General features: G+C 42.3%; 1 protein-coding gene across 1 annotated transcript in view; it reads right to left on the reverse strand.

The window, feature by feature from the left end:
* LOC148516874 (sulfotransferase 6B1-like) overlaps positions 1-21,690 on the reverse strand; it is a 51,471-nt gene that overhangs the window by 3,555 nt on the left and 26,226 nt on the right. Inside the window, exons 4-6 of the mRNA XM_088479448.1 lie at positions 20,737-20,863; positions 12,694-12,788; positions 2,921-3,077 (exon numbers count right to left, since the gene is read on the reverse strand). Of these exons, the coding sequence (XP_088335574.1) occupies positions 2,921-3,077; positions 12,694-12,788; positions 20,737-20,863 (379 nt within the window). The remainder of the gene's footprint in view (positions 1-2,920; positions 3,078-12,693; positions 12,789-20,736; positions 20,864-21,690) is intronic.

Raw genomic sequence — 21,690 nt, forward strand, 5'->3', positions numbered from 1 at the left:
GAAAATTCCTTCCCTTTTCTTTGTGTGTGACCTCCACCAGTGGTTCTCAAACTCGGTCCTCAGGACCCAACACAGGCGGGAAATCAGGTGACCGATCTTGCCACCGGCGGCGAAAAAACGTCCGTTTTCCGCCTAAAAACTGGAGAAAACTTTTCTCCAGCCTAGGGCAGGTGAAAAAAATGTGCTAAATCCCTATGTATGGGTAGAAATGTGGGGATTTCTTACACCCTTTGGACAGCCCCCCTAATGATACTTTAGCAAAAAAAAATTGTAAGTTGCATACTTTGGCGAAAAACTACCACTGAAATTTCGGACAAAATTTTTATTTTTTTCATGAAAAATGCGTTTTTGGGTCTGGTATTTCAGAGGGCCATAAGGATACGCCAAGTGTTTTACACTTGGCTGGCGCAGGCGTTTTTTTCAAAGCGCTAAAAAGCACACCTGCGCCAGCCACTTGCGATGTTTAAAACACTTGTCGCTTCTTTATGGCCCTCCGAAATACCAGATCCAATACGTTAAACGCATTTAAAAAAAAAAAAAACGACCTTTTCAGCAGTCGTTTTTTTGACAAAGTACGCAACTTACAATTTTTTTTCCCGATAAAGTATCATTAGAGGGGCTGTCCAATCAAAGGGTTCTGTAAGAAACCCCCACATTTTTACCCAAAAATAGAGATTTTGGTAATATTTCCCTATTTCTCAAAATGGTGAAAATTTTTCTCCATTTTTACATGAAAAGATGCGGTAATATCGCCGGTACTTGAATCCGGCCCACAGTTGATGTTTTCCAGGTAACCCAGCAGGTTCACAGGTGTGACTTACATCAATGAAGTGCCAGCTTTAACTAACAGAACCAACCAAGAGTGGCATGTAATAGAGATCGAGTTTGCTGGAGGTGCGGGATGCCGATTGATCTCGATCGTTTTTTTAAAGTTGCAATAATTTACAAGACAAAACCAGTTCAGGTTTGCCGTGTAAATGATTGCAACTTTAAAAAAACGATCGAGATCAGCCGGCATCCCGCACCTCCGACAAACTCGATCTCTATTATATGCCGCCCCAAATGTCTGACTATGGCACATGTTTGAATCCCCTGCAGGGAGAGCTCTCAGCTCTGTATGTGTATTTTAATACAGAGATTGATGTACACTTGCATGTTCTAATATTAATTATATTTGTAATGCCTTAAGCTAAGTGGGAGGAGTCAGGAATAGTAAGGGGAGGTCTGTGCCAGGAGCCAGATGCTGACATAAGGTGGGCCTGTGTGCTTTAAATGCCAGGGCCTATTTTTAGTCCCAGTCCGGCTCTGCCTCTGGACATACTGAAAATTCATAAGTTACAATAGTGGGCTCACTAGTTAAACCCATATTTACCTACTTTTAATTTGTTCTCTCAGGAATATCTGTAGAGATGGGAGGTGCGGGGTTATGGGGGATAGCATTGCCCCATCGTGGACCCAGACAATGCTGTGGAATGCAGCAATTTGTGTCATCAAGCCCCTGGACTTTCCACCTCACTGGGGAAGCGGGCGGCACCTGGGAGGCTGGTCTACTAATCCGGGAGAGCTTCTCAAATTCTGGGAGAGTAGGTTAAACCATAATCTTTACAAAAAGATTTAGAGTGAAAAGTGATAAGAAAGTGATTAGGTGCCAGCCAATCAGCTTCCAACTGTCATCTCACAGGCTGTTTGAAAAATGACAGTTAGGAGCTGATAGGCTGGAATCTTATTACTTTCTTATCACTTTTCACTCTGTCTCCTAACACTGCTTAGTAAATAGATCTCTTAATCTTTACTTTCTAACAGCGCTGCTGCTCTTGGGCAGCTGTAAACTAAAGTGCTGTACACAGTCAGAGGAAAACAGCACCTACTGTAAACTCTGCAGGAAAAGTGACAGAATCAGATTGGCTGCTATGAGTTACAGCACCTTATTTGGGTGAACATTCATAATGTCAACATTCAGAATGTCAACACGGTTTGAATGTCGACATTGACAGAATGTTGATGTTTAACATGTTGACATTCTACATGTTGACGATGACAATGTCTACATGACAGAATGTCAACTGCCAATATTTTTTTGATATTGTAGAGGTAGACGTAGGGTTAGTCATTCTCACCTCGCCAATGGACATCTGCATGGTCGACATGCCGACTGTCGGCATAATGTCGACGTTCTGGCAAAGACAAATGTCGATCTCCTGCCCATATCAACATACTGAAATGTCAACATTCAGAACATCTCATAGTTCGTAATATTATATGAATGCTTGATAAGCAAGTATTCGACTTCTCTCAAAAAATATGATAACACAAGGGCACGATTTATTATAGACTACAGAAAATATGTGACTTAATTTTGATTATGTAATCAGCTTATTAGATTGTTCACTATTCTTAATGAGAATATGCAGACAAACAAGCTTTCGATGCATAATGACTTACAACAAGTATGTCCATGTGTTTTGCTGGATGTGTAGAGAAAGCTACAGATAAAATCTCTCCTTGAATAGTATATATTTTCCTTCCTAGATAGGACCATGCACTGTAACCCTATGTACAGGTGCTGTACTATGTGAGTGTAAAGCTGGGTACACACTGGAGCAATATCGTTCCGATTTGGCCAAAACGTAATGAGAAGTCGGGCATAACATGCAGTGTGTATGACCGATTTACGGGCTCCCCCGGCCTAGCTGCACAGCGAACCAGACAATATCGCATGCAGCGCTGTATATGGTAATGAAGCATGGAACAAGGGGTTCATACATCATTCTGACGGGTACCGCCGCGGATACAATAAATCAGCCCGTCGGCCGCCATATCGTCTGGGTACACATCGCTGCTGCGTGTATCCTGCATAAAAGTACATGTGTGCTTTTATTTCCAAAAGTAAACAGTTCATCTATTTGTTTTCATTATTTACCCTTTCGGAAGTAAACCTTTCCCAAACTTCCATGTGTACTGCTGGAATCAGCTATCATAGATTTAAAAGAAGTTTTGTTTTCTACTTGCTGGATTTGCTCATCCGTCAAAGATAATCCATAAAAGTCAGCTATTTTCCTTATTTCTCCAGTGAAGTCCTTTAAGAGAATAATTAGAATAAAGCATTTATATGAATAGATTCCATAACAAAAATGAGAACTACTCCAAATAAAACATTACTGCAATGATTTTAGTGAACTTCAATATGTGCATGTAAGAAAAACTACAGACATAACTCAGACATCAGTGATGGGCAACAGGCAGCTCCTCCGAGCCTTCACTAGCAGTCTCCAGCTCCTTCCTACTTAGTTGTCATAGGCCCTGATTCAGAGCCGCTCGTTAACAGCAGTACGCTCGTTGCGTTCCGATGTTGACTAACCGCGCATGCGTCGGTGTTACACTGCGCATGTGCGTACGGCAGATTGCGAGCTTATTTTGTCTTGTTCGTCAAATAGCATACAGGAAGTGACATGTCAAATGTGATTGACAGAACAGGGCGTTTTTGGGTGTTGACGGGGGAGGAGATGGAAAAACGCAGGCGTGGCGATGCATTTTTGGGGAGTACATACATTAACAAATGCGAACGTCAAATGTGTTAGTACCAACTCATACGTCACTGGATGATCCTCTTTCCCTTCAAAATGCTCGCACAGCTTAGGGGCTGGATAACTCGACCACAGTGGCGATGGCCTTCTCCTCCGTCCCGGCACTCCACGATGTAGCATCGATTAATCACGGCTTGTCAGAAAATCAATTAGTGTTGGATTGAAAACCGGCTTGGTATGTGTTTGGAAAGCAATTTTTTGGGATAGCACAAAACCGAACGCAGGTGGAAATCATAGCTGCTAATGTCTGGATTACACAATCAATTAGCGTACATTTGTGGGGGTGTATTTTGTTTAGGTTTGGTGCCTCATTTTGTGTTTGCAAGGTGATTTTTACTCCTTAGGTAATGTTTTAAACGTTCCTTAACGAGCCCTTTTTTTCCAATGTGTAATTTTTTAGGTTGAACGTTGTTGGCTTGTGGGCCCGGATTAAATGTAACCCATTTTTACAATAATGTCAGAATACAAAGTCGTACATTTCATGTAAATTTATTGGTATCCCCAAAAAAATTAATGCACATATTTAACACAAACATTTTTGGCAGTGTTCATTCCACAATATTTATTAATTGTGCAAACAATAAATTGTTGTTAAACGTAAATGTAAAAATTAAAAACAATTCACAAGAAAGGAGAGGGAAGTTTTGGCCAGAAAGGAATATGAGGCAAGCACAGAAGGAGTGTGGGAAAAGTAGCCAATGCTGTCACCGTTTTTTCGGCCGTTTGGCTGGGGGAGGGAGGGAGGGTGCCAGACCAGGTCCGGGATGTCATCGGGCTGGCCTGTCCAGAGGCAGATGTTGTGGCCTCTGGACTAGGCACAGGGCTAGGCACATTTGGAGGATTGGCTGATGTTGTGCCAGAGGTGGAGGATCCTGATGTTCCGGCAGGAAGGGAGGTCGGCTCCACCATGTGCTGGCGAACGAGCTGCTCCAGGGCATTGGCGATGCGGATGTTGGCCCTGGTATTTTCTGCCAGGGCCTGACCAATGGTCACATTGGCCGCAGCATTTTGCTCCAGGGCCTCAGCCACCCGTACCAGACTGGCGTCCATCCTCTGCAGAATCTCTGTATGGAAATCCGATTTAAAATTGAGTTCTGTGAGGAGGGACACTGCCTGCGAGGGGGATTGCCCAGGACTGGCTTCTGCAGGGTCCTCAGCCGGATGTACTGGTTCATCCCCTGCAGAGCCTGCAGAAATTCTGCGGCCAAGGCTCCCCTCTGGAGCAGACTCATCCGCCTGTGTCTCTGTTGGAAAAATGAGAAAAGAGTCACATTAGAATCTACATATTGGCACAAACACATTTCAGAGTTGGTGACATCACAATATTTACCTGGGACAACATGAGGAGCCGCAAAGTCTGGCATGTCCGTATCCATGTTGGATACGCCAAACACCTCCACAGCCTGCACACACCCCTGTGCCAGCTCTTCTAAATCAGTCAACTCCAATGACACAGGGGTGGGACCTCCAACTGTCCCCCTTGCATGCCTAGCCCTGTCCGCCATTTTTTGTTTCAGGCGATATTTGAAGTCGCCCCATCTGTGGGTGAAAAAGGAACCATTATTTTTTTTGTTTGTTTGTTTTTGGTTTTAGGGTGGTCAAGTGTTTACTTACCGCCATTTGACATCCCGGGCTAGACGGACATAATCACCCACCCTATTGACCTCAACGGCTACCTCTTCCCACATTCTCCACTTCTGGCTTGAACTCATATTCCTGTCTGCCTGTGGCAGGATGTCCACACACTTCTGAATCAAAACCTCCATCTCCTTTCTTGTGAATTGTGGCTGCCTTTTCTTTTTGGCAGCTTTGCCTGGAATACTGGGCCCAGCAGCCTCTTCCATGTCATCCTCCTCACCTATTTGGGTAAATTTGGAGAATTCTCAACTTCACAACTTGCACAATATTATGTTTCTAATTAATCATTGAGTCAAAATGCCTGAAATACTTACCGCCAGACTGTTGTCCATTGTTTCCCTGGTCTGTAGCCATGTCTGAGCTCCAAACAAGAAATACACCAGAATATTTTTTTTGTCTCCTGACGTATTTATACATGCGTCCTTATTTTGCGGCCGCATCATTGATTGTGCGTTCCTATGATCCCTCCTTAATTTGTGCGGGAAACGAAACACTATTTATGGCTTGGGGCGTCTCGATTCGAGGTGGCGTTTTTTGAATGTTGGAGGTTACGTTGGTTGGAGTTGATTGTTGGCTGGTGTAGGAGTTTGCATTTTTGGAAGTAGTTTTTTTGGATATATTCGTTTTTTGATTTCCGTTCGTTTTTTTTCGGTTGTAATTTTTTTGGTCGTTTCCAGTTTTGGTAAGTTTTGGGAAGTCTAACTTTGGGTAAATTTGTGTCTCCTTCTGTTTAAGAATTTTCTAATTTTTGTTTTCCGTCATTTCATCTCTCTTAGGTTTTATTTTGGCTCTGCCCCAAAGACCTTTTGATCCGGATTCTTATATATTATCTCTTGGTAAGTTCATTTGTTAAATTGTTTTTTAAATGTTCTTGTTTGTCTTTACTCAACTTTGGTTGGCCTTACACATGTAACCTTTGTTTTTCCAAATCCAAAATCTGTGTTCATTTTTTGTTTATTTTAGCTGCGTTTTTTTAACTTGTATTTGCGAACTAATTAGCGCCTTTTTATTACTTTCAATTGTGACTTGTCTTTGCGAACTAACTAGCGCATTTTTATTACTTTCAATTGTGACTTGTCTTTGCGAACTAACTAGCGCATTTTTATTACTTTCAATTGTGACTTGTCTTTGCGAACTAATTAGCGCATTTTTATTACTTTCAATTGTGACTTGTCTTTGCAAACTAATTAGCGCATTTTTATTACTTTCAATTGTGACTTGTCTTTGCGAACTAATTAGCGCATTTTTATTACTTTCAATTGTGACTTGTCTTTGCGAACTAATTAGTGCATTTTTATTACTTTCAATTGTGACTTTTCTTGGCGCACTAATTTGCGCTTCGTGAAATGCTTATTCATCCTGTAAAATTGTTTGTGTTTTCTCTGGAGCATTTGTTGCTTACATTTGGCCTCAATTTGGCGTAGTGTGCGCAATGTCGTTTTGCTCTTTGCCCAAATGTGTGTTTCTCCCCTTTTATGTTTGGTCTTGCAAAAATTTTGAATTAGAAATGGCCAGCATAAAATGATGTATATTTATGTTGTGATTATTTCCAGTTTGCACATATCATGACAATACCCCGGCATGTAAGCATCAATGGATGGTATCTTCAAGCTAAGTGAAATTTTTAATTTTTGGGGGGGTTAAAAAGCCTGACATTCAAATCTTGCCATTTCAGGTTGATCTGGGTCGGATTGTTCTGGCCATGCTCCCGGAAGCCGACCAACCTCAATCTCGTCCCAGGCGTAGGCATCGTAGGCATGCAAGGCCCCAGATATTTCGAACACGTGTCACCCTTTTTGGAATGCCCGATGATGAGGTTTTAAGACGCTACCGTCTTCCTCCCAAAATCATCATAGACACTCTCTCATTAATAGAGAGTGATCTTGAGTGGCAAATTGACAGCCCTACAGCAATACCACCACTTACGCAATTTATGGCGGTGTTACATTTCTGTGCCTCAGGATCATTTCAAACAACAGTGGGAATAGTGGCGGGCATATCACAATCCTCCTTTTCCCGGATCCTGAGGGCAGTGATGGAGGCACTTTTCAAGCACCTCCATCATTTTATTAAAATGCCTTTGGATATGGGAGTCCTTAGTGTGGCCAAGGCCAATTTTTACCAAATAGCTGGCTTCCCACACATCATAGGGGTTGTGGATGGTACTCACATACCACTTCAGCCTCCAGCACGGCTGGAGGCAATATTTAGAAACCGGAAACACTATCACTCCCTCAATGTAATGGTGGTATGTGATGCCTCCCTCCAGATCCTGTCCCTGAATGCAAAATTACCAGGAAGTGCACATGACTCCTTCGTCATCCGGCAATCAGGGATATGGCACAAATTAACCAACCTACAAGCTGGTGATGCGTGGCTTCTGGGTAAGTGGAGACCTTTAGTACATAACAATGTTAAGCTTCATACAGAGTGATCCTGATGTTGTCTATTCTTTTTCACAGGAGACAGTGGCTACCCTTGCATGCCCTGGCTGCTCACTCCTTATTTGGCTCCCACACCAGGGCCACAAAGTGAGTATAATTCCGCACTTACAGCCACCAGGCAAGTGGTGGAGTGCTGTATTGGCCTTTTAAAAGGCCGATTCAGATGCCTCCACCGCTCTGGTGGCGAGCTCATGTATTTGCCGGATATGGTTTCGAAAATTGTGGTCCTGTGTGGGATATTTCACAACATCACCATAAGGAGTGGTGTCCCAATGCAGCCAATGGATGCCTTACCTGAGGATGGCCCCCCGAGGTTGGTCGGAGGTCAGTATGTGGGGGGGCCATACGCGATGATGTGGTGGCCAGATTTTTTAGGTAATTATTGACAAAACAACAGTGTTTATACCTAATGTGGTAGGGTTGGTTTGAGAACATCTAATTATTTATTTTGAATTTCTCCATCTTCTGTTTTATCACATAATCTTTGGCACTCCAACGATGACTACTTCCTGCTACCCTTAAAAAACCTGTATGTGGACATTTTGGGGATATATTATGGAACCCATATTGCAACGCCATATTTGTGGAATCATGTTGGCATGGTCCTTCGTCAACCAGTTCTTGATTTGTTGTTTTGTTGGTATGTGTTGTATTTGTGATTATCACTGTGTGTTTTGTTTGTGAGTGACCACTTTGATTTTTCAGTTATGTTGTGAATAAATGTTTTGAGAGTGAAATTTTGTACCTTTTTTGGAACGTTACAAGCAAGTGTAACCAGGTTCACACACGTTACATTTGACTAAGGGGTAATCCAGTACTGACGACAGTTGAGCAAAACTGAAATATGTTTTCAGCTTCCCAATCCACACCAAAAGGAAGCCTGGCCCAACCATATTAAAATGTAATATGTTTTCAGGGTCCAAACCAACACCCAAAGGAATCCTGTACAATCATTTGGCTTCGTAATATTGGCCTAAGCAGCTTGCACCCCAACTAGGAACCTGTAAAATGTAGTAATATCTAATTGTGACTACACCAAAAAAGGGAAATTAGATTGTTACTGTTAGGTGTTTCTTGTGGCTGTTTTACATAAAAATACTATACACAATCTTAGTGACAAAAATTGCTAATCCTTGCAGGAACAGTCTACTTATGTCAGGGTAAACAATCTCTGATTTTGAAAAAACGAATGAGCCAGAACGTTACTTAGAAAATAACACTTTATTTATAAATGGGCAAAAAACAAAAAAAACTAGTCCCTAAGGAGGACCGACATATGGTCAAGGACCACCAGCAGACCGATGATATTGTGGCGCATCCGGCCCACACAGGCGGCTAATTCTGCCCGACGCCTCTGTTCCTCTGTGGGTGAGAAAAGTGTGGGGATTAATACAACAATAATGAAACCACATTAAAAAACAAGCCAAAATCAAAACCCCAAAAAAACAAAAAAAAACAAACTAACCATAATTACACCATTAAAACACATCAACCAAAAATGGTGTAGGCCAAAAATAAAAGGCCAATGTACAAATTCCGACAGGTGTGATATGTGTATGTTGAAATCAGCAGTAACAGGTAAAGGCAATCTGCAAAATCCCCAAAAGTCTAGCAAAACCCCCCAAAAAAAGGAACGACACATGATTACATACAAACAGTTTGTGTCGGAAAAAAAACCCAAAGAAAAACATACCGGAAGATAAAACGGCAGCTCCGGAAGGCCCACCCTCGTCCTCCTCGGAGGTGCCTCCATTCCCCAACGATCGGGGCGGGGTAATTACCGATTCCGGGGAGGGGGTAATTCGAAGAGGGGTGGTTGGAGGAGAGGGGGAATTGGGACGGAGGGGAAGGAGCCCCGAAATTTCAGCCAGAGGGTCTTGGAAGGCTGGGGAGGAGTTGGGAATAGGGGAATTTGTGGTTGTGGAGTGTTGGCTGGGGATTGGGGAGAGTGGGCGTGAGCGCCGTCTGGGCTGACGAGGACGGCGTAGTCTTCGCTGGGCCCCTATAAGATGTGAAACAAATTGGGGTTAGTTTCAACACAAATCCGCGAAAAACACCATTTTCTAAACCCCCCCCCCAGAAAAAGTGCCATGCAGATATGAGTACAATGAATAAATATGAACTACAGGGAAAACATGGCCATGCAGATATGAGTACAATTAATAAATATGAACTACAGGGAAAACATGGCCATGCAGATATGAGTACAATGAATAAATATGAACTACAGGGAAAACATGCACACGCAGATATGAGTACAATGAATAAATAGGAAATACAGGGAAAACATGCACACGCAGTTAGGGCCACAAAGACAAACATGAAAACCACAGTCCATAAAACTTACTTTCGGCGATCTGCATGCGAAAGCATGCCCGCAAGCGGGGCGTCCGCCGTTGCAGGTCCGACCACCTGCGCTCCAGCTGCCCGATCTGGCGGCGTGAGCCGAAGGAGCGCAGGCGGGCCCGTACCTCCGCATATGCGGAACGCTTTTCGCGGTTGGTGATGGGTGGAGGCTGGCTGGTGATCCGCCTATCCATGACCTCCGTTAGCACCAGCAGCTCGCGCCTGGTGAATGCGGAGGCTCTCATGATGGCAATGGTGTATTTGTGAAAATTCATTTTTAATAAAGTGCCCAAAAAATTTTTGATTGGCTAATGTATTTGGGTAATTAACAGGACCAATTCTATTGGTTAGTGTATGAGTCATGTGTTCGACAGGGCCAGAAATCTCTTGAGACTTATGATAGGCTTGATGCAGTGACATGCGTAAGCAAATTTAAATAAAGAAATGAACTCCGGGAAATATGCGGGTAGAAAAACAAATAGAACAATTGTTTAATTGGGGCTAACATGTATTTTGACAATTAAAAGCGAATGTTTAAGACGTACGTATTCTGCGGGTAAACACAAACACGGACATGAATAAAGTTTATTGCATTGTGTTAAAAAAAAAAAAAAACAATTAAGCTAATTGATATATTGATTGGCATGATACGATTGAGGGAGGTAGGCAGAATAAACGAGCAGCTAATCGAAATCTGACAGTCCAACTTCCGGGTAGTACTTGTGCGTGCGTTCCCTTCAAGCCACTTCGGGGATGTACGCTCGCTATTTGGCACGCTCGTTAGTTAGAGGAGGGGTCGCTTGAGTTTGGGGAGGATGTTTGGCTGCGAGCGAAAATACGAGCGAGTGCTTGAATTTAAATTTTTTTTTACGTACGCCGAACGTACGAACGGCCACTTGCGTCCGGGTCTGAATGAGGGCCATAATTGTTTGTTATACCTTATAATGCTTGTTTAAAAAAGCCTACATATGTGTTATTAATGACATATTTGTGTCTGTTTCAATGATTAAATACAGTATATTAATTTAAATTGCCACTGAGATTAAGAATAATGTGTGGCCCCTTTGAAAGTTAGAGGGCCACCTAGTGGCCCTTGAACTGCATTAGGTTGCCTATCACTGCCATACATAATTGTCAATAAATAATCTAATTCTCTGGGACAGCTCCAGGTTGTAAATATTTATCTCCAGAAATAAATGTCCCATTTAACCAACTGCACCATAAATTCTTGTTTTTCTGCATGTTAGATGTATGATTTTTACCATTTATCTCTACAGTAGGTCTAAGTAGTGGTGGCAACTTGATACATATCCAGGTCCACATAGTCACCTCATAACCTTCAAAAGAGCTGCACACTATGCTTAATCTGAGTAATAAAGTAAAATAATACATTTAATCAAAGAAAGAGTTACAGATCTTGTACATCATTTCAAATCAGCAAGTAACAAGTGTTACTGTGATGGGTAGCCAGGGAGGGACATCATGAGCCTGTTGCTGGACCCCACAGAACAGCCATGGGACACTGACGTCTCTACTCACTGGTGAAGCAGTACAGAAGTCTTTACCTGGTGACCATTGGTTTCATCAAGCAGGCCAGGGCATGATGGTACCTGGAGAACCACAAGTGACAGCATCACTGGCAATCAATGGAATCCTTTTCCAAGGATTTGTAAGTAATAAATTGGTGAATGAGGAGTGTGTGGGGGTGTTTAATTAATAAAACCCATTACATTTGGTGTGTGTTCTGCTTTTTAAAATATTTTTTAGAAGGGGGGACTAAATGTGCCAGCAAGACCTTGATGTTCAGGCATGCTTACACTAATGGTTCTCCAAGTGCCATCATGCCCTGGCAGCTTTGCTGGTACCAGTAGTCCACCACCACAATATTAATATTAATAACTGGTAAAGGGTGCCTACACTGTCGCTCCTCCCCCAATTTCCTATTTTTCAACCCCATGCCAATTTTTTTAATATATATTTTTCCTTCTTTTTTTATATTTTCTAACATCAAAGTCTGCACAGATCATATTGATCTGTGCAGTACTTGAAACCCACTGTGGGTTTACAGTAGTTTCTCATCTCAACGGGTTTGCAGAAGCATAGGGGCTAAATAACCGAGGGGCATCGATGGTGGATTTTAGATGTGAGTCAAAACCAATGCATAATAAGTACTGTTACTGACACTAAACCGCTTTTAATGCCCATTTGTTTTGAATTGCCAGTAAAACCGACACATTAGTTAATTTACACCTTAGACCGATACTGCACAGAATATACTTGAATTCTCTGATGCAAAATTCACCTGCAAGCTATATAAGAATGTTAGCAACCAGTGGTGGCTCCAGAGGGGGGGCTGCAGCATCGTCCAAAATTCAAATAGAGGAGCCACACCAACTGCCATATAAAACGCTGCCAAATATCGCTGGCCAGGACTCACTGGCAGTTGGTATGGCTCCCCTATTTGAATTTTGGACTATGCTGCAGCCCCACCTCTGGAACCGCCACTGTTAGCAACTATGCCCAAATGTAAAAATGGCCCTAATGTAGGATCACGATCACGGTCTGCTATATACGATGTGCAGAGAAATCAGCACTAAAACTGACCTAACAAGCATTATGCTATAATCTTCTAAACATTCAATATGGATAATAATGATACATACTATATCACAGTCACTCACCGTTTTCATATCTTCAAATGCAAGTACAAGTATATTCAAATCGTCAATATGTTTTTCCCAGCTAAGAGCATGATCAAAGTATGACCCAAAAAGTACTAAAATAAAGAAAACATTGTCTGTCAAAATATTCTTAAACTGACTAATATTTTAAATACCTGTATTAAAATGAAATGCCAGTCATATAATCATACTTGCTGACATTTTATCACTTCTCCCCGAGAAGAGACACAGGTGGCCACTTGGGGGGGGGGCGGGCTCCCCTGTCATTAGGCCTCACCCATTGGTGCGAATCGTGGGACTGCAAGGAGGGGGCGGGCCTAAATGACACGGTTTTGTATCATTTGGCCCCCCTCCATACGGAGCTGCAATTTCCAGCAATTATGCAGCGATTCACGGCAACTATCTCCCCGTCCTGCCCACTTCACTAGGAAGTGTGCAAGATTCGGGAGATCCGGACACTCTTCCGGGGGTGCCGGAGGGGCTACCCGAAAATTCGGTAGCTTACCACAACAACTGGGAGAGTAGGTAAGTATGCATATAACAGGGGTGGGTGTCAGTGAGTCTCTGATACATGTACTTTATACACAACAGCAGTGGCATCACTGTGGTCGGTGACACCCAGTGCACCAAATAGAGTCCCACGTGCACACCAGACATGTGCCCCCAAAAAGGGGGTATGAACTCTTGGGAAGTGCAGTACGCCCCCAGATATTCTTCCTCAGTGACCAGAAGACGGGCACTGCACATTAACATCAAAGTGCAGAGCTCGGCTCCCGGTCACTGAGGAGGAGCCGGCATTTTGGTGTCACCCCCTGGCGGCAATAAGAAATTAACATTCGCCCAAATGTACTAAAAATCACATTCAGGGAGAGGGGCTCCGAAATGAGCCTGTCCCTGCGATGTGTAAAGAAATGAAAGATCACAAAAGTAATCATTTCACTTCTATATCATGAGACGGGGCCATTGCTGACCGTGCGATTGTGAAGCGCTCATTGCCGGGGAGGGTTCTAGAGCAAGCTCTGTGAAATGTAGCCCATAGGTATAGTATAGCAGCATCTGAAGATGGAGTTACTGTACCTATCGGGGACAAACTCTGAAATGCTTGCTAAATCTGACATCTTCATAGCTGGGGCCTGCGCTGCTGTCAGAAATGAAGGGACTGCAGCAGATATCATAGATATCTCTGAATAAAATTGGAAGTAATGCAGGTACTGTATGGTGAGCCCCAAGCACTGTGGCTCTATGGAATGGTGCATGATATCACATAGATTTATGAATTCTTATTGAAAATACTGAAATGCACTGAAAACCTAGATCTACTGTAGTGCCTGAGGATTGGAGGGGGCGTCCTGTTATCATGAGACATTGCAGGGCATTTTGACCTAAGCCTGATGAGAGGACACATGGAAGGGAGGAAAGTGTTGATGTACCTGGAGGTGTGGGTCCAGTCTATTGGTCCTGATTCAGAGATGTACCCGATGGTTTTGTGTATAGCTCCGATAGCGGAGGGACTTTACATGCACAGGACCCGTTCTGAGCCTGTTTCAGAAAGGGTCCTGCGAGATTGCTCGCAGTGCTCTCAAAGCTGCAGCATGATTGACATGCTATGCCCGTTTGGTCGACGCAGATTTCCTGGCCCCGTCTGAGTAGTTCCGTTGCCCATTCTGAGTAAGCAATGATGGTCCGATGCTGGGTCTTTGGACGCAGAACTTTGATCTGCAATGCGGGCAGGAGGCATCTTTTGTCATCAGACACCGCCTGCTGCATTAGAATCTATTAGCATCTCTGCTGCGCCCAAAGACACAGCAGCAATGCTAACAGCATCCATCTCTGAATTAGGCCCTTTGTGGGTCACAGATGTCAGCAAGACAGCAGCAGTGGTGGTCTCTACACTTTTTTATCCCCAAACCAGTCCCCCTGCTCTCTCATCCACCGTTCTATGTCTGCACAAGGGTGTAACAGCAGAAGCAGGGTGACATCTACTTTTAATTTCTTTTATTATCCCATCAGTCTATTACACTATTTTGAGAGGCATTTATCCTATTACAGGTGGTTTATTATCCCAATCATAGGTGTTCTGCTTCATTGCAATATACTATCAATATACTATCATGTCATTCCTTACCTACAGTATGACTATTTGTATACTAGTACTCACCTTTGATTCAGGTTTTGATTTATACTATTTTATTATCTGACTATAGAATTATTATAGGTGTTAAATACACCATCCTCCAAGCAATCTACCATACTTCATATTTATGTTTTTTATTATGTTTCTATGCTGATACCAACATTAAATGACTGCCATAAGCCATAAGCAGGATATAAGGTGGCTATAAGCCTAAGTACCCTTTTATTCAGGGCCACACTGCTTTATCTTTGTATTATTTACATATGTCCGAAGGACCTCTCATCTACAGGCTGTCTTCTATGTCTTCAATGTTTTTTTGACCAATTTCCAGCATCATATCTGGATGTGTACCAAGCAACATTATATATGTACTGTACATGCAGGAATGGGTATGAAGTCACGGCGGCTGAATACTCTAGCCGCCGGTTCATATCCTGATGCTGGCAGCCCGAAGGAAGAAGATCCTGACAGGGTAGGTAAGTACCCTACACCTCTCCCCCTAACCCTCCCTTAGTGGTGCCTAACCCTAACCTTCCCCCTAGTGCCTAACCCTAACCTCCCCTGGGGGTGCCTAACCCTAACCCCCCGCCTTGCTGCACCCTAAACCTAACCCTCCCAGGGGGGGCTAGCCTTAACCTCCCCCTGGGGATGCCTAACCCAAACCTCCCTCCCCCGAAACCTAACCCTAACCCTGCTATGCTCCCTAAACCTAACCCTTCCCCCCGCGGCTAATGATAAGGGTACCCCGGACTTACCTTATTCGGGCTGGCATCCTTCGGTGTTCCGGCGTCGGGATTAAGATAGACGTTGGTATTTTGATGCCTATCTAAAGTCCCTTGTCGGGATTCGGATGTCGTTATTGAGACCGTCATAACTACATCCCGTACATGCATATGTACTCAATTGATGTAATTTTCTTAAGTACTTAATGTCACACAGCAGTGGCATAAGGGTAACAATTCATATTACTGCATGTGGTATTGATGTTAGGATTATTCTGATTTCACTAGAACAACCACAATTCACCGTTACCTACAATTATTTCACATAATCTTTAACCCATTGTAAGATTGATTATAGTATCTGCTTGAGGCAGAACCTCGACCATTGTATCTATTTGTTTGTTTTTATTATATTGGAGACCTCTAGTCCCACCTAGATCACCCAATAGGTATTTGTATGTGTATTTTTAATTGTATAGTACTTGCTGTTAAAATAGGACACTGCTACTGCGCAGTCTCCAATATGGCTCCTCTGGGAATGACACTTTTTTCCCCTACCAAGGTAGCTATTGGCCCATAAGGCTGCACATGCGCAGCACCATCTTGAAACTATGTATGAGTGACATAATTGGAGATGGACATCTCCCCTAAACTGTGAGGCCTGCATTCTATTAACCACAATTCCGCTGTTACAATACCGCTATCACATCCAATAGAAAGTCACCGTATTGTGATCTATGTGAACCCAGCTTTGCTACCAGCTCCACTTAATGCTCCACAACCAATGTAACAGTGAGTATGGCTGTACTATAATTTGCTCAATAAACTACACATGCCTTGTTAAACTACAGTACACTGAACTTATCCTTGGGTCAATCACACATTCTGCTATTGTGTACATTAACTTTGCCAAACCACCATCTGTATACACATTTCCAACAGGTTATGGGCCCAGGCACACAAGTGCAATAAAGTACTCAGGCACACAAGTGTGAGAAAGTGCCCAGGCATGCAAGTTGAAGAAAATACCCCAAAACATATGTACAGAGGACCCAAAGTGGACCCAGAGGACCCAAAGTGCAATGCCCCAGGCACATTGTGAAGTTTGTTACAAATGCCAGGGCAGCGATGTGGCGCCATCTTGGCCACATGTAAAGATGTAGACAGCTGCAGCAGCACAGAGTGAAGAAAGCAGAGTGTGTTTAAGCTAAATTGTGTCACAGTAAAAACATAAAACACAGAAGCTGCAGAAAAATGGCTCCAAGGAGCACACATACAGGAATTACACCTATAATGGGGTGAAAGGTGCAGAAAACTACACTACATGAAAGTTTGCTATGGAAATTAAACTTAAGTGGTAAAGACTGTGAAAAGTTACAGTAGATACTTTTGACAGTCCAACCCCAGATGATGTAGAGAGAGCCATGGGTACCATAGGCTTGAGTGTGGAGCAACATGTATAAGCTATAATTAATGGGAAAATGTCAGCTAGAGACACGTGGACAACATTGCAAGAGGCATATCAGGATGGATCATGAGGAGAATACATTGAAGGGGATGTAGTCGGCATCCTGGTGTGCAAAATCCTGACAGGTCAGGATCCCGGCACCAGTATGCCGACCATCAGCATTCCAAAGGTAAGTATCGGGGTGTTAGGGGGAAGTTAGCCTTAGGTAGCGGGGATAGGGGGAGGGTTAGGGTTAGGCACTGGGTAGGGAGTGTTAGGATTAGGGTGCAGGGAGGGGGAGGTTAGGTTTAGGCACTAGGGGCGAGGATAGGTTTAGGCACCGGGGAGGGGGTCTTAGATTTAAGGTGTGGGGAGGGGGTGGTTAATCTTAGGCACCAGGGGGAAGGTTAGGGATAGGCACCAGGGAGGGTGGGTTAGGGTAGGGGTTGGGAAAATACTTGCCAACCATGGTTATGGGTGTTAAAATTCTGGCTGTCAGGATGGCGCTGTCAGTAATCATTTCATACCCAACAAACCCCATTTAAGACGTGCATTTTATAATGCAAAGTTACATAAATGCAGAAGTATGCTTGATTACATAGACAGGATGATGTCTGGCTCTCAGCAGATTATGTCTATCGGAGTACAAATAGATGAAGAAATAGCAACGGCCATGCTTCAAAATCTAACATCAGAGTTTGTCTTTTTAGCTGTGGCTTTAGAGGTAAACACTGTAAAGTTAATACAGTAAGAGGAAAGCTATTGCAGTTCCTGTAACATGTACACTGAATCAAATGCTTTGATAACTGCATTACAAGCAAAGAGTGATAAGTTCAGAAACTTTAAGTTCATGTTTTAGAATTGTCACAAGATAGGTCATAAAGCAATCAAGGGCAAGTAGAGAAAAGTGAAACCTATGCAGAGGTGGAAATATGATTACAGAGATCAGTTAGCCCTGAGAGCTACAGATAACCACAGAAATGGTTATTGGTATATCAATTCAGGTGTAACAAGATATTTTAGCTGCAATGAGGAGTGGTTCACTAAGCTAAGCAAGTGTGACTCTATCACAATCAAGGGAATTCGCAATCAAATGTTGATGGCCACAAAAGTTGGGACAATTAAATCTCGCTTGAGAATTGGATCAAGAACAAAAGTCACAAAAATCCCAAATATATTTTGTTTACCAGAGATGGGAACAAATCTTATTGCCATCAGTATCCTAGAACAGAGAGACCACAGAGTTTAATTTGCCAATAGAAAGTGTATTGTGAGATTATCACTACAGACACAAGATGCCAGAAATAGTATGTTCTTGATACACGGCACTGGTACGCAATGATGACAAGTGAGTCAGAGTCATTGAAACTCTTGCATAGAAGATTTGGTCACCTTGGATATGACAGTGTTCAGAAGCTACAGAATGGGATGCTCACAGGAATGCCAGTAACTAATGAAGAGAAACTCACGTGTAATTTAGGAAACAGAGTCATCAGCCATTTCAAGTCAACAAGTAGAGCTACAGCACCATTTGGTATAGTGCACCCAGACATGTGTGGTCCAATGGAAGTTAAGTCTGTTAGCAGATACCTCGTGACATTTATAGATGACTTCAGGAGAATGACACACAAGTACTTCGTAAAAGGTGATAAAGAAAATTGCAGACTACAAAAAACTTGTAGATAATCAAACAGGTGGAGAATATCTCAACAGAGAAGTGAAACAATTCTTAAGAAAACATGGAATAGAGGATCAGTTGACCATTTCCTATACTCCAGAGTAAACTGGTGTTAGTGAACAAGCAAACCATACACTAGTGGGAAGAGCAAGATATATGCTTAAGGATGCAGGCCTAAAGAGGTGGAAGCTGTGTCCACAGCAGTTTACCTAAAAAAATTGTTTTCTAACAGTTTTTCTATCAGTTGTCCTAAAAGATATAACACCTATTTAAGCATGGTCAAAAAGAAAACCAAGTGTGAAACATCAAGAACATGAAACATCTAAGAACATTTGGACGTTCTGCTTATGTCCATATACCAAAATATAGAAGATGTAAGTTTGATTCAAAGTCAATAAAGTGCATCATGCTTGGCTATTGCCATGAAAGTAAAGGCTACAGATTGTGGAATCCAACTACAAGAAAACTTTTCAAGTTGAGAGATGTATTCAAAGAGACAACACAAGTTGCAGAAAAACTGGACTTTGACATGCAGAACAAGTTTATGTAATTTGACATGCCAGTATCTGGAGATACCTCTGAACGAGAGACTACTGTATCAGCGTGGAAGTTCAACCACAGATTGTCTGCTAAAGCAAATCACCTAAAAGATATGATGAGGAATTTGTAGATATTGCATTCAATGTACCTTAAGAAATGCATGAGCCAAAGTGAAAGACTGATTGGCTACCAAAGTAGGAAAAGAGACTTTCAAAATATAGGAGTCAAAAGACCAAAATACATCAAGAATCATGGCAGTGACAGCAGTTTGTGAGGCAAGAGACAGTTGCTAAGACCTATGTTATCAGTGAGAGGAGTATTTCTGATGTCAAGAAGACCAAGCTAAAGTTATTTAATATGTTGATGTTCTTTTATATGTCTAACCTCACCTTTCTTACAGGTTGCTACCTGAAACCTTCAATTGTGAGTTTGTGCTAACCTTGTAGCGAGGAGGAGTGTTAGAATAGAAGAGTGCTACTGCGCAGTCTCCAATATGGCTCCTCTGGGGATGACACTTTATTCCCCTACCAAGATGGCATTCGGACCATACTACTGCGCATGCGTGGCACCATCTTGAAACTATGTATTAATGACATAGTGGGAGATGGACATCTCCTCCTTAGCCCCTGAGATCGACCACAATACCACTGTTTCAGCACCTGCACCACTACCGCATCCAAGAGACAGTCACTGGCTAGTCTGCCTGAACCTAGCTACGCTTCATGCTCCTCAATCAGGGTAACAGTGAGTACGGCTGTACTATCTTTTGCTCAATAAATCACACTGTCTAGTTAAGCTACAATGGACTTATCCTTGAGTCAATCACACATTCTGTTGGCGTGTACATTAACTCTGCCAAACTGCCAAGTCTTTTTGAGTATTATTAAAAGTTCAGTTTTAAAATTACTATTTAATAATAAGACTGTCCCACAAAGGAGTTTTCTTTTCTCTGTTCTACCCTCTTATGGATCAACAAACTATCTTATAGCAAAATACCTCCCTATCTTTCCTGAAAACTTGATATCCATCAATTGTAAGAGAAACCTCTCCAAATTTAGGGTACAGTCACATTTCAATGCAAATTACAATTTTAGGCTTTTGCAAAAAGCACCAAGCCTTCAAATCATCTAGGTTAGCTAATAGACTATGAATATTTACACATACAAATATAATGACAAATGGAGAAATAGAAGTTCCAGGGCTGGATTCAATATCACCTGCAAAAGATAGCAACAGAATGAATTGAAATGGTAAAAAATCTATTGGATATGAGAGTCGATGGGATGCACGACAAAGCTTCACTTTTCCCTGCTAGAGTGTATGTTCCCTAACAAGCTCAGACATCCAACCCTTCCTTTTATTTACGCATTATTTTTGTCTACCTCGTATGTCCCAGTTTTATGTATGTAATTGGCAATTATATATTTGTGCTGAAGTCAAAAAAGTATTGAAGTGGTGACATTGGCTGAATGTGACTAATATTTGCGCATCTAATGATACAGTATGTGCATTAATAACTTACTGTTTCCACTCATAAAATCTTTGAAGAACAAGTCCCAAGAGCTGTACGTAGGAAGCACAGGATGGCTGTTTGTAAAATGGTAAAAAGACACTGCTGTGTCCTTTGGGTTCCGAATAATTTTCAAGATCTAAAAAAAAAAAACAGATTGTACTGTAAGTGAACTTGTCCATCTAGATCTTTATATTAGTCAAGTATGTGGCTTCCTAAATCACTTGACTAATCTAAAGATCTAAATTGCAGCAATACCTTTCATTTCCTGTAAAGCTGGGCATACACTATACAATTATCTGTCAGATATCTGTCCAAGCTGGCTGGTTCTAATGAAAACCTGGTAATGTATGGGAGCAAATGACAGTTGATCATATGGTTTTAAACTCTGAAAAAAGGACAAAAAAAAGTTTCAATTGGTTACATTTGTGTGATTTAACCCATTTGTCTGAACAACCATTTTTGGCTATTTTCCAGTGTTTGTGAGCAAATGGACGATTGCCATTTGTTCCCATACATTACCAGGTTTTCATTCCAACCAGCCAGATTGGACAGATATCTGACAGAAAATTGTATAGTGGATGCCTTACTTAAGAGTAAAGCTGGCCACACACTAGAACAACTTACATCCAACCAGCCAACTTGTTGATTGGTTGGAATGAAAATCTGGTAAGGAATGAGAGTAAATGATGATCAACAATTTGCTTGTAAATGCCAGAAAATAGATGAAAATGACGTCAGACAAGTTTGTTAAATGTTTGATCTAAACAATTTGTTCAAACAACAGTTTTTATCCATTTTCCGGCGTTTGGGAGCAAATTGCTGATTGTCATTTGCTTTCATTCCTTACCAGATTTTCATCCCAACCAATCAACAAGTTGGCTGGTTGGATGTAAGTTGGTCTAGTGTGTGGCCAGCTTTAGGACCTCATTCAGAGCCGGTCGCACAGAGCGTGCGGTCGGTCTG

The sequence above is a fragment of the Taudactylus pleione genome, unplaced genomic scaffold, assembly GCF_031769625.1.
Source record: "Taudactylus pleione unplaced genomic scaffold, aTauple2 ptg000235l, whole genome shotgun sequence".
Lineage (NCBI taxonomy): Eukaryota > Metazoa > Chordata > Amphibia > Anura > Myobatrachidae > Taudactylus > Taudactylus pleione.